General features: G+C 50.5%; 2 protein-coding genes across 2 annotated transcripts in view; both read left to right on the top strand.

Moving 5' to 3' along the window:
• The first annotated feature begins 560 nt into the window (after positions 1-560).
• LOC105458418 (protein no-on-transient A) lies at positions 561-1354 on the top strand. The gene is made up of 3 exons (XM_011703711.1): positions 561-605; positions 696-1259; positions 1334-1354. The coding sequence occupies exons 1-3, from the start codon at positions 561-563 to the stop codon at positions 1352-1354; spliced, it is 630 nt and encodes a 209-aa protein (XP_011702013.1).
• Positions 1355-1370: 16 nt separating this feature from the next.
• LOC105458394 (Krueppel homolog 1) overlaps positions 1371-13082 on the top strand; it is an 81421-nt gene continuing 69709 nt past the window's right edge. Inside the window, exons 1-2 of the mRNA XM_011703666.1 lie at positions 1371-2390; positions 4183-4293. Of these exons, the coding sequence (XP_011701968.1) occupies positions 1371-2390; positions 4183-4293 (1131 nt within the window). The remainder of the gene's footprint in view (positions 2391-4182; positions 4294-13082) is intronic.

Here is a 13082-nt window from a genome sequence, read left to right as displayed (position 1 = left end):
AGTGGACGCCTTTCCGACCGATAAACGACGATTCGCGTCCGCGTGGACTATCCTTCTCGTTTACACCGTCCGGGCTGGGCAATCCTGAATTTTAACCTGAACTTAAGTGTACGATAGAGTTTAAGTTAGATAGACGAAGGAAAATAGACCGTTCTCCTATTTGCTGGGGAACGTTCGCTCGCGCGCGCAACAACTCACGCAAAGCACACACATATAAAGCACACACACATACATTTACCACACACACAGTCATATGACACACAGAGGAGGGGAAGAAAACTAGAAGAAGAAGAAGAAAAAGGAGAAAGAAGAGGATCATCAACCAAACCGCGAAAACGCGAACAAACGCAAACGTACGCGGCACGACAGCCACCTGCGTACGTAAGAAGCCATCACGATAAAGGACGCATTACGAACGTACAATCACCAATCGGCGGTGCTCTCGCGAGAGGCATCGTAACCGACAGCGACAGGAACGACTTAGGGAAGGCGCGATAGAGAAGAAGAGATCTGGGAGAGGACCCGGAAGAGGGAGTGGAGGAATCATAAGAGGAAGTTTCATGAGCCAGGCGGTAGGTAGCAGGGCCGGGAAGTCGCAGCAGGTGGCGAGTAACTGACGTTGCCCGCCGCCCACGTCGAAGCTCGGCACGGCGCGAGGATCGTTATCGTTACGACGATCCCGAGGCTGAAAGCAGCGGCCGAGCGAGGAGAAAGGTAGGAAGGAACGGCGGCGAGCGCAGAGGTGTGCCGGCCGTCGAGCTGCTTACCGGAAGGGGTGCGAAAAAGCGGGCAAGCTGCGCCGGAAGGGGGTAGCCCGGGCTTCTCGCGAAGGCCTCAAAATTTCGGACGCGACGGCGGCCCTGGACCTGCGTGCCCAGACGCAAGCCCAACCAGACTTCGGCCAGCTAGACCACCAGCAGCCGCAGCATCACCATCAGCAGCAGCAGCCGCCGCAGCAGCAACAGCAGCAGCCACAACAACAGCAACAGCCGCAGCATCCGCAGCAGCAGCACAACCAAAATCCAGAGTCGCGTCCTCACCATCACCTGCCACAGCAGCATCATCATCAGCATCACCCGGGGAATCATCTCCACTCTGGCGATTCGGGGGGTGGGATAGGAGGTGGAGGAGGAGGCGGCGGTGGAGGAGGTGGCGGCGGCGGCGGAAGTGGCGGTGGAGGTGGCGGCGGCGGCGGAAGCGCCGGTGGTGTTGCTGTTGTTGCTGGCGGAGGACCGCCCGGACCCGAGCCGGACCGGTCCGCAAGAATTCACGACGAGGAAGACGAGGACATCACCGAGCGGGAGGACGAGGAGGAGGACGAGGATCCTTGCAGTTCGCCGGAGCCCGACCTTGAAAACGAGTCCGAACCCATGGAGATCCAAGCCTCGGCTGTCACCGCGGCAGCCGCGAACCTCCACGCGCTACGCCAGCACGTATTCAAGATGTCGGATTACTGGCAGCAGCCGCAACGCGGTCCGCCTCAACATTCACCCGGGATACAGCATAGTCCCATCTCGAATTCGACGCAGCATCAGCAGCAAGTCCAGCAGATGCACAGTCCGCTCGGGCAGCAGCAGCAGCAACAGCAGCAGCAGCAGCAACAACAGCAGCAGGCCGCGGTCTCGCAAGTGCAGCAGAACGCGAACGCGACACTTGGCCAGACCGCAAGTCCCCAACAACAGATACAGCAACAACAACAGCAGCATGCGTTATCGATGAACCAGGCTAATCAGGGCCCGCAGCATCAGTCTTCCCCGGCACCGACGACGCCGTCGCCACAGGCGGATCATCAGGGCGCCATTGCCTCTAGTATGGCCCAGAGTCTGCACAGCCTCGCCCAGGCGCAGACGATGTCGCAGGCGTCGAGTCCGTCATTGGCGGTCCAGGCCGTCCAAGCGGCTCAGGCGCTCAACCAGAATCTGGGCCAAGCGCTAACCCAAGCCCTTACGCAAAACATGCAGCAAAACCTCGGACAAACCCTACAGCATAATTTGACGCCGAGTTTGTCGCCGCAACAACAACAGCAACTGCTTAACCAACCGCAAAATCTAAGCCAGGCGAACCAGAGTCTGCAACAGAACATCCAAGCGCAGAATTTGTCCCAGACGCTGCAGCAGGCGCAGAACCTCAGCCAGGCGCTTAACCAGCAGACGTTGCAACAGCAAGCGCAAAATCTCACGCAGAATCTGCAAGCGCAAAATCTCACCCAGAATCTGCAGCAGCAGGCGCTCAACATGGCCGGTACCATCGCGCAGAACGGCGGTCTCGCCGGTATGAACATGTCGGGCAATCAACAGCAAAATTCACAAAACTCCATGCTGAGTCCAGGCGCGACCAGCCAGGACTCCCACGACGCCACGCTCACGGAGAAGCTCGTCAACGAGTTACAGGTGAGAAGCTGCGGGGCAAATTCCCGAGTTTTATATTCGCAATTCGAAAAAAAGTCAATATCTCCTCCGTTCTACGCGCGTACATTATATGCGCGTGTGTATACGTATCTTTTTCTATTATCTTCCGCTCGCGCGCTCCGCGAGAGAAACGGACGGGTGTCTCGCGACTCTCCGTATCCACTGCGAGGAGAGCTGCGATAAATAACTAGGGCGAGGCGACCGCGATAAAAATACATAACGCACCGATAAATAGGGTCATTCACTCGCGAGCCGACAGACGCCGGACAATACTTTCGAGCGAGAATATTTCTCTCCTCGCGGAGAAAAATATTTATTCAACAATACTGTCGGACGACAGCGTCGACGGGCCCTAAGTATCGCGAGATATCAAGGTCTCTCCTACATGTCGACGTTCGTTTGTGTAAATAGCGCGGTTTCAACGCTTTGCGAAAGTTCGTCGTCTCGGCGCAAAAATGAGGCGCCAAGTTGAAATGTGCATTACTAATGCAAATTCTCGCTGAACGACATACCAAACGCCGCTTCTAATTTATCGCTCGTGTAAAACTGCTTGCGAACAACGTGTACACGGAAAACCAGCGGAATTCGAATGCGAATGGCTTTTACGTTAATTTAGCGTCATCTTAGCATTACAAAGTCACATGTCATCAACAATTTCGTCGGTTTGATTACGCGACTGTACCCAGATACGCTGACCACGGTTCGTACAGATACACAGACGCACGTACGCATACACATGCACACCAATAGGGTACGTTGACTTACTACATCGTACTGACTTACACGCTTGTACACGCGGTAGAGAGAGAGAGAGAGAAAGAGAGAGAGAGAGAGAATTTGCGAGTGAGAGTAAGCGACAGAGAGAGAGTGAGAGTGAGTGAGTGAGTGAGTCAGTGAGAGAAAGAGGGAGGAAGGGAGAGAGAGAAGGAGAGAGAGAGAGAGAGAGAGAGAGAGAGAGACCGAGAAAGCACGCACACGTCAAAGTAGCAGTGCGGTCCGCAAATGCGAACGCGGCCCACGCACACCAATGCGGGGAGATGCAGATACGTCGTCTCCCGGGGTTCTTGACCCGCGCAACACAGATAATACCATACGCATACGTCATACGGTACGCCGGGAAGATGTTACCAAGAAAATATCGCGCCGTGTTACTGCGACGGCATGGGCCGCGGAGTTTCGATGAAGGAAAGAGAGAGAAAGAAAGAGAGAAAGAAGGAGAGCGTGAGATTGCGAGCTAGAGTATGTGTGTGTGTGAGAGAGAGAGAGAGAGAGAGAAAAGTCACATCGTATCTCTCGACAGATAGCGGAACTTTGAAAGCGCGTTAGCGAGTCTGAGCATCGGTGATTTGTAATTAGAGAGACTATAAATATCGCTCGTGAGAAGAACCGAGAGAACCATATTAGCTTACGCACGGAGACGTTTCGCGATACGACACACTCGAACCTGACCTGCCGATACTTTTCGTAGAAATCTTGTTTTGCATTGTCGAATGATTATTATCGCGAATACTGATATTAATTTACACGGCCTTGATCGAGCGACTCCGCAACTATACCTCTGCGTGCCTACACGAGATAGAAATACTTATTCCGTCACGCCGCCGTTCTCGGCTTGTCACTGCCACGGCAGAGCGCGTTTGCTTTTTTATATTCGAAGTAGCAAGTCGCGGACTATCGTGCAACGAAAAGAAGCTTTGTAGTAGAGACGGTTAGTAGCGCCGAAAGGACGACGAGGATCGGGGACTAACATGAGCTATCCTATCTTGCCTGATAGTCTCGTGCCTCTGCGGCGGGGCTTGGAGGTGCAGTAGGTGCCGGCGGTGGTGGAGGAATGGGCAACATCAGCGAACGCACCCTCGAGGAATGCTGGTCCACCCTGCAGCGAGTGAGTTGAACACTCAGCCCGTTCAAAAAATCCCTTTTATTAATGCTCTCCTTACCCTAAGTTCGACGCTTTCTCTCACCAACGGCCAAAGTTCTGTCGTAACCGTTTTTTTTTTCCTTTACATTCCACTTTAACTTGTCGATCCTGCACGTCGCAGACGCGCTGCGTCTCGTCTCGCTCATTGGCATTATTTTTCTTTCATTTATCGACATTCAGTTCGCTATATATTCTGCCCGATTATGAGTTTCGCTTCCGCGTGAACTCCTCTGGAACGTCTCGCGATCGTTCTTATTTTATTTGCATCTCGATCGCTTTGTTATCACTTATCTGTTCGTCATTTTGATTCTTAATATTTTCTTTTTTTTTGTCTCTTTATCCGCTGGCATGTGTCGTATGTGTATCGCCGTTCGTTTCTGTACCTTCGTCAGCTGAATGTGTCGCCTTGTTCCTGTGCATTGTGAAATAGTCTTACTTTACTCGTAGCTGACCGCCAGCGGCGGTTCGAACGATCCTCGTTCTCGCTCGCGCCTCGTAACTAACGAGCGCGTCGTTACATCACACTAGAGATTTAACGGATGACGCGCGGCGGTATGTGCGGCGAAATGTGCGTTCCGCGCCGTAACGTTTGGCGCCTGTGTCACGCACGCGACGAGAAAGTACATACATCGATAAAGCGTACATACATCAATTTTTCGGTCGAGTGACCAATTGCGCTCGGATAATCACCGATCAGCCTGCGTCGCTCATGATCGTCGACGCGAACGGATGCGTATCGCGACTTCCTCGCGCGAGTACTTTGCGCCAACACTGCAAGCACGAAAGTACGGGAAAAGAAAGCGGCACTAACGAGCCCCGAATTACGTTAAACTGTCGACTGATGAACGGAGCGTGAGGTCCCGGAAAGGAGAGTACGGCGCGGTAAAAAGGCGGGATACTTCTCCCCTTCCTGCTGGAAAACTTTAAAATTCTCAACCCCGGGACGAAACAACAATTTGTTTCGTTAAGTAGCCGCAGCGCTCTTTTGTTTTTGCGGCTTCTTTTATTTTAGCGGCGATAGCGCCGGCGGTCGGAGTGACGGCGGAAAAGGTAACAGGAGGAGGTGGAGGAGGCAATGGGAGGGATGCAAGAGGGGGCTGCTCAGGCACCTCGTCCTCCCGCCCGTGTTCCACCTCGTCCTTCCTTTTCTTCCATCGCCACCTTAAAAGCCGCCCGCGCCGCGCGCGCGAAGCGAAACTTTCGGAAAATCGCAAAAACGCCGAGCGATGGCGAAGTTTCCACGTTTCCCCGAGATTTAATTAAAACATTCGCCTCCTTTGTGCCGTCCCCACGCACCGTTCGCGGACCGAGCCGTCGAAGCGAGCCATCGTCCTTTCATTTTGTCCAGGCGGTGAGGACTGATACGAGTTATCTTCGATAGGTCCGACGTGATTTGATTTTTAATTCTTAAATCTTAGGATTCATTAATCTTACGGATTTTGATTAATGCTACTAAATTATTAAAATATAAAAAAAAGATCGCTACGCATAATTACGCATGATTGCGCATAGTTACGTCGACTCTAACTCGAAACTACAAATTAAAATAAGTCTCATGGAAAAAGAAACCACGTGTGCTTTGATTAAAATCTATAATCTTAAAAGCTTTTAATAAAATTGAATTGAATTGAATTAATTAAGGATTGATAGAAATAATACACGCGCAAATACGTTCAGCCGTTGTCTCCAATGACACCGCCCTGTTAAAAAAAAATTTCGAAACACTTGAGAATTCATTGTGAGCTCGTGGGAAAGATGAAGGGTTCCGCGGAGTAGAGAGGACGAGACGAGTGCATCGCAATATTACATAAACATTCGCGGAGAAGCGTTCTCAGGACCGGGGGTGCACCCGCGTTTTTTTGTTCTACATCGCGCTACCTCGAAAATTAAAATCCAATTATTTCGACGCCTCTGTTCAACCCGGGTCGACCGATTCAAATGAATTTTTTGCCCGCGCTTCTCCCCAATTCGCTCCTTTCAACGCGCGTTAAACCGGTTCGCTCGGCCCAACGACCATTGCCAAGTTGCATCCAGACCATGATCCACCCTTAATCGATCTGAGCCTACGATTTCAAATCAAGCTGACAGCTGCTAAGAGAAACCAGAACCATAAGGAAGGAAGGGGAGGATGGGAAAGTGGGCAGAGGAAAGGAAAATCCGAAAGAAACCGAGCTGCTTTTCGACGAATGCAAATTATTGCGATATATGCATTGTTATTTCTCAATGTGTACGAAGTCCTGTTGGTACAAAAAAAACGTGAGCTCTCGGAAGCTAAAATATTTTTAAATATATATATATTAACTAAAGACTTTTGGTTAAATAATTAAATAGTAAACGAAAAAGGACTTAACGATAGAAATTTAATAACTCACTTTCGATCGCTACAAGACCGACAGATTTCTAATTATTTTCAGATATAACGGAGAAAATTAATAAAATGCAGGAACACGAAGCGTGACGATAGTCGCAAAGTGTATGATTTAATAGTCGAGCGCGACGCGATACAAAACGATCAAGTAATGATTACGTTCCTCTCGCTCCTCTTACCGCGATGCAGGAAAAAAAAACCAAAAGAAACGCGTATTATCTATTTGCCGGCGCGGGTACGTCTCGTTCCGGCATGCAAATCCCGAGGAATCTTTCTCACGTTGCGTCCCTCGGAGAAGCGCGAGCCTTTTTTTTTCTCCTCATGCCCGGAAGGTTCCCGTGTACTATTTAAATAACGGTTCTCGCGCGCGTGTCATTGTTTCACCGCTCTTTCTCTCTCTCTCTTTCTCTCTCTCGAGCGAGTAACCCTTCTGGTTACCAGGGAAAGGCAGAGAGAGAGGTGGAGTGGGGTTGTTCTGTTTCGAGTCGAGGAAGAAAACCGAAAGGGCGGATGGCGGGAGGGGAGGGAAGGGGGTCAAGTTCCGTGCCGGATAGCCGTTACGGCAAAGACAGAATTACGACGTCTCAAGACGAGGGGTGCATCCTCCGCACCCCTCGTTTCACCTCCCTTTCGCTCCCGGTCCCGAGCGGATCGTCACGGAGTTTCTTAGCTTTTCAGTAATTTTCTATGATTTTCGGATCGCATGATCGGCAACAATAACGCGCGCGCAACCGCGGCCTCTTTGAAATCGGCCTAATCGAATGCGTTCGATCGAATGCTCGCGAAAGTCGGTGAATCTACGCGGAAGAACGGCGGGTGATAATGGCGGTGGAGATTCGTTTCAGAAATCTAATTTTCTCGGAGAAGAGGAAAACGTTTCTTACGAAAACATCGTCTAAAAGTAACAACTTCGAGATATCGCTTCGTGTAACTAAATAAAACGTAAAAGTTAGAGAGAAAACGTAACGCGTAAAAAAATACCGAGTGCATCTATTAGCGTAATTAGTAAAAAGGAATCAGCGAAATGGTAGAGCGATATAATACTGACAGCAGTGCTCACAAAAGACTCTTCACATTTGGATGATGATACGCAGCCCCTAATGACTTTCCATTCCGTTTCCACGAGTAATCGAAACCGTGTGGGTGCATTCCGCGAGCTGCATCAAAGCACGGCTACCGTTCGCAAATGACATGTCAAAACTGCGTGATTGGTACAAAGAGTCGTTTACAGACAGAGAAAGGTGGAAGACGCGCACACGTCGCGATGGACACAGGCCCCCGACGTGCACACGAGTTCTTTCCTCTTTCTCTCTCTCTCTTTCTCTCTTTTCTCCCTCGTTCTCCCCCCTTTCTTTCGTATGCGGCTTCGCCATGACCTACCCCAAACAAACCACGAGAAAAAGAGGGAAGAGAAGCGGCAGCGGCGGTGAGGCCGCGGGGGCGACGAGAGGCGCGGGGAGAACGCGCGGCGTGGAAAGAGAGAAGACGAAAGAAAGAGAGAGGTACGGCGAGGGAACGGAGAGAGGGGACGGAAAGAGAGGATGGAGGAGAGCCGCATTCGCGCCCACACACGCCCGAGAGGTTGCAACACGCGGACGGCAAGGAGTAAGAGCTCCCCATGTGCGAGAGAAGGAAGGGCGCGCCGCGGAACGGAGTTTATTCTTCGTGCTTTTTTTTATCGTTCGTTGACTCCGCGCTCCTCTGCAGCCGCGGCGAGAGTGCAGCGCGCTGCTCCACGATAAGATTGCACTCGCAGGGGCGGCCGGCAGAAAGAGATAGAGAAAACCTTGTTCCACGACACAGAGCGAAATCCGCCCGCGCACGCCATGCGTACACCCGCCGCTTATATTACGTTTCAGCGCGTATATCGCGGAAATATCCCGTCGCCCGAAGTTCGCGGGAAATCGAACGGCACGGACGGGATTTTCGCCCAGATTATCGTCCCGACTTTCGTGAGAATTTGCGATAATATACGGAGTAAAAGCGACGGGGAGACACGTGTTGCACGATTATCACGCGCTCAGGACAGAAATACACAGGCTATTCCAGAAGCGCGAACTCCTTTTTAATGATGTATGCATATATCAACAAGAGCCGTGGTATTTCCGTAATGATTACACACATTACACGGCGAAGAAGACAAGAAAACAGAAGGGTGAGCGTCGCAAAACATCGGTTCGCCCAATAATGGACGGGCGAAACTTTTCCGGTGGCCCACGCGAATATTTGTTGCGGACAATTATGTCAATTAGCGGCACGTATATTCGCACGACGAACCGGGCGAATTCGTTATTGAGCGGAGCATGCGAGCCCCGCGCGAAACCCGCCGCGAGCGAGTAAAGGCGACGACGAAACACATACACTTCGTCGAGGTGATTGACCTCAAAGTTTCCCATAATGCATGCGCGATTATAGGGCAACGTAGGGACCGCACTGTTTTCGGCCTTGGTGCACGGAGCGATGTTACTCAATATACGTCACGATCGTGTATCGCCCGTCTATAAATTCCTCATAATGCAGCGTGTGACGAGGGGAATGCGACTCGCAAATAACTCCGCATTCGATCTGCGATTTAATTTTAAATTTCGCAACATTCTTTTCGCGATTCTGTATCGCGAGTATTTTGCTACAAGTTATGTATGAGCGACTAAATGGCTTTCTTATACCGCGTCTTTGGAGCGACGTTAACTCTGTTAAAGGCAACGGTATTTCGAACCCGTCGAACCGAAAGAATCGAGATCGCTGACGCCAACGCGAGATAATGACGACGCTACCGAGACAAAGAAAAATCATCCGTGACAGAGGAGCCGTACGGAGGGGAACGAAAAGAGATACGGCTAGCTGGCAGAAAAAGCGGGGCACAAACGCAATGGTAGCGAGAGTTGCCATTTCGTGGCTCTCTCGCGGTCGAGAAATCTTGGGGTCCGTCTCGTGAGAGAGAGAGAGAGAAAGAAAGAGAGACCGCGCGCGTATCCGAGAACCTCTCTTCTCCTCTCCTCTCCTCTCTTTCTCGCTGGGGCCGCCGCGAGCGCGGCAAAAGATCGTTGCCCTTCTAAATATAAGTTTGCAAAATCGAACAGAGCAAAACTGCGGAGTTTTGCCGCGGTCTGCGCCGCTCCGTGTGTATATTGCCGCTGGATCAGCCCCCTTCTTCTTCTTCATCCTCCTCTTCTTCATCTTCTTCTTCTTCCTCCTCTTCTTCTTCTTCGTTCATCTTCTTCCTTGTCGAGCCCTCTCTCTATCTCCCTCCTCCTCCCCCCTGCCTCCCTCTCGTGCCTCCTGTATCCCGCCGTGAGCCATGTCGCTTAGTCCTCCGCCACCACCGCATCCTCCTGGACGTTCTCCTCGCCTCCCCCCTCAGTTTCTACGTCCACCTCCACCACCTACTTCGATCTCCCTCTCGTCTGCCCTCTTTCTTCACGTCGCGGCCCCCCTCGTGGACCCACGGCCTCGGATCCCCACTGTCGCTCCGTGACCTCGGAGGTCCGCGAATCCACTCCTTCGGCCGCGTCGACTTTCGGGTGAAATTCGCGCGCTCGCACGAAAGCGTAGTCGTAGGTCAGGATCTGGCTGCGAGAGCGCGAGAAGAAAGGAGAAAAAGAGCGAAAAGGACGGAGGGAGAGAGGCGTGCGCGTGAGGAAGCGAGAAGTGGGTAGTTCCCCTCTCCCCCCGAGTTCCCTACGCAGCGATAGCGAGACAGATATATCTGTGCATTTTGCGTGCACTCGGAGCTGATCGTCGAAATCCAGCGCGGCTAAAACGACCGCGGTTTTCAAGATTTTCTGTACGCGCGCATGAACTTACAATTAGTGTTATTAGACAGACATATCCCTCTCAAAGAGTTTCTTAAAATAATGTTTATGACAAAACTATGCTATGGGAACAAATTATCTCTTTGAACAAAACAATTGCGAAATTATTATAATTGGCATTGGTATGTTGTAACTAATTGTGGGACAGGACTAAAGAAAATAAAGATTTTTTTTAAATACTTAACATAAAAACTAATAAATTTTTTCACTTTTAACGCTTTTTAAACTTTTAATATTTATATTATTATATTTTTTTAAATACTTAACTTAAAAACTAATAAATTTTTTAACTTTTAACGCTTTTTAAACTTTTAATATTTATATTATTATATTAAAAGGAACAAAATATAAGAAAAATTCATTATTAATTTGACGTTGCAAATTATCCGACATTTTAAAAAGATCTGCCATTCACTCGAACGCCCCGACTGCCGAAACTCAGACGCTGGCCCGGACGTAGTCGTAGGTCAGGATCTGGCTGAGAATGCGAGGGAGAGGAGGACGCGAAAGAGAGAAAAAGATGGGCGCGTGGGGAGAGGGAAGGAAAGCGAGCGAGAACGAACGAGCGATCTCTGCGAATGGGGGGAGGGAGGCTCGGGGAAGAAAAAGGCGCGCACGCACCAAGGAGCGGAGATAAAAAAGTGCGAGCAGGCCGGAGGAAAAAATAGCCGATTCGGAATCTGTGTCAGCGAGGCCGTTCAACGATGGCGACGACGACGCCGACAACAACGGCGGTGCACCAATGTCACTCGCGCGTTGCACACCGCGAGGAAAAAAAAAAAAAGAAAAATCCACTAAAGATACGACGGAGAGGTCGACGTTTCTTTATCCTCCGAGATTAAAAATGGAGGTCAGACGATTAGAAAGAGGGGAACCGATCGTCTCGCGGCCGCGAAATTAAACTCGGTCAGTTAAAAAAAAAACTGGCGATTTCCACGAAAGAGAGGGTGCCTTTGTCGAAAGACCCTGAAAGGTATCTCAAAGATATTGACACGAGCAACTCGTATATTGAGATACATTTTCACGATACGGACGGAAAAAGTCGAACGGCCGTGATAATTGCTAATTAAAAAAGGTGCGCCGGTATGCTGCAAATGGATTAAGACACACCTCTCCCTCCGTGCGTGAATTTTATCACTGCGCATTTTCTTTTTTACACTCGAGATAACTATAACGTCGCGCGGGCAAACGTAAAAGTAGCGACCGTTCGGAGCCTGCATGTTGCAGCAGCCAGCGTTCCCGGCATCATCATCATCATCGTCATCTCGTGCATGCGTGGGTGAATAGCCTGGCTGTTCCCAAGCGCGAGAGCAGAGAGAGAGAGCGACAAGGACGAAAGGTAGACAGCAATAGATGAAGTGAGAGAGAAAAAGTGAGAGAGAAAGAGAGAGAGAGGGCTAGAGAGAGAGAGAGAGAGAGAGAGAGAGAGGGCGCGAGGAAGAGAGACAGACTCGCCGTTCGCGAGCGGACCGGACGACGCGACACGGAACGCGACAACGCAACACCACGCAACGACGCGGCGCGGCGCGGAGCGACGCGATCCGACCCGACCCGACGTTCCCATTTCGGTTTTCGTCGGCCGGCGTTGGAAGTCCCACGGAGTGAGAGAGCGGCCGCCGGTGATGCCCGACGACGAGCTCTCGTGAAAACGCGGAAGGTGACACGACGCGTTTGTGCGTTCCAGGAGTAAACGCCCCCCCCCTCCCCCCCCGGCGACCTCGCGGGAGCCCAAGGAGAAGTGGGAAGAGAGCCCCGGACGTGTGTGTGCGCTGCTTACAGGAAGTTCTCTCCCGTCAGTTTCTACAAAGTGTAAGTTTCTCTCTTTTTCCATCTTTATCATCTCTCGCTTCACCTTGGCCGGCACTTACGGTCTCGTCTCAGCGCGAATTCGTCGAGACGTGTTACCACACGGACGAAGATAGTGCGCTCGGAGTTATTTCGGTTGAGGTACGACGCCGCCGGTCGCGAAGAGCGACGCGATGTATGTATTTTGTCGACGCGGCTGCGATGTCAGTGGGAATTATTTTTTCTTTTTTCGTAATAGCGATAACTACAACCGGTGTACACATCCCTTTTATTACGCTCGATCGACAGCCTCGGGCGAAATTCACGTGGATATCGTCGTCACGCGCGGTCTCCTCAACTGTTTTGCGCCTTGAAAACGGAAAACGTCAGAGTCCTAATTGTGTTAATTAAATTCCGTTGATCCGTCGTGAACTTGTCGAATCGAAATCTCGGAGCGGCTAATTAAACCGTCAACGTTAACGTGTCAAAACTAGGTAGGAACAAATTTTAAAATTTGTTTCTAAACTATAACATAGTCATAGATTAACGACTCCAAATAGATGGTAATTTATACTCTACTTGAATTTAATTTGCAATTTAGAGAAAAAATAACGCGACGACTGTTGCAAATATTTCTTCCTGCATTCGAGTAATATGAAAAATTCAGACGCGAGCGAAATAATATACTCATTAGAATTCTATCGAGAAGCGAGGTGAATCACGGGAAGCGAAGTGAAAAATCGGAGCACTATAAACGGTATCGCATAGCTATAGATAAATACAAGCGC

Source organism: Wasmannia auropunctata, unplaced genomic scaffold (genome assembly GCF_000956235.1).
Source record: "Wasmannia auropunctata unplaced genomic scaffold, wasmannia.A_1.0 LD334538.1, whole genome shotgun sequence".
In the NCBI taxonomy this organism is placed as follows: domain Eukaryota; kingdom Metazoa; phylum Arthropoda; class Insecta; order Hymenoptera; family Formicidae; genus Wasmannia; species Wasmannia auropunctata.
This window is presented reverse-complemented; position numbering and strand designations above follow the sequence as displayed.

Bases quoted from the DNA above. Each gene is read 5' to 3' on its own strand.
- LOC105458418 (XM_011703711.1), top strand. From the start codon at position 561: ATGAGCCAGGCGGTAGGTAGCAGGGCCGGGAAGTCGCAGCAGGTG. The intron at 606-695 runs GCGAGTAACTGA...GGCTGAAAGCAG, and splicing joins CCGGGAAGTCGCAGCAGGTG to CGGCCGAGCGAGGAGAAAGG. The intron at 1,260-1,333 runs GCAAGAATTCAC...GGATCCTTGCAG, and splicing joins GACCCGAGCCGGACCGGTCC to TTCGCCGGAGCCCGACCTTG.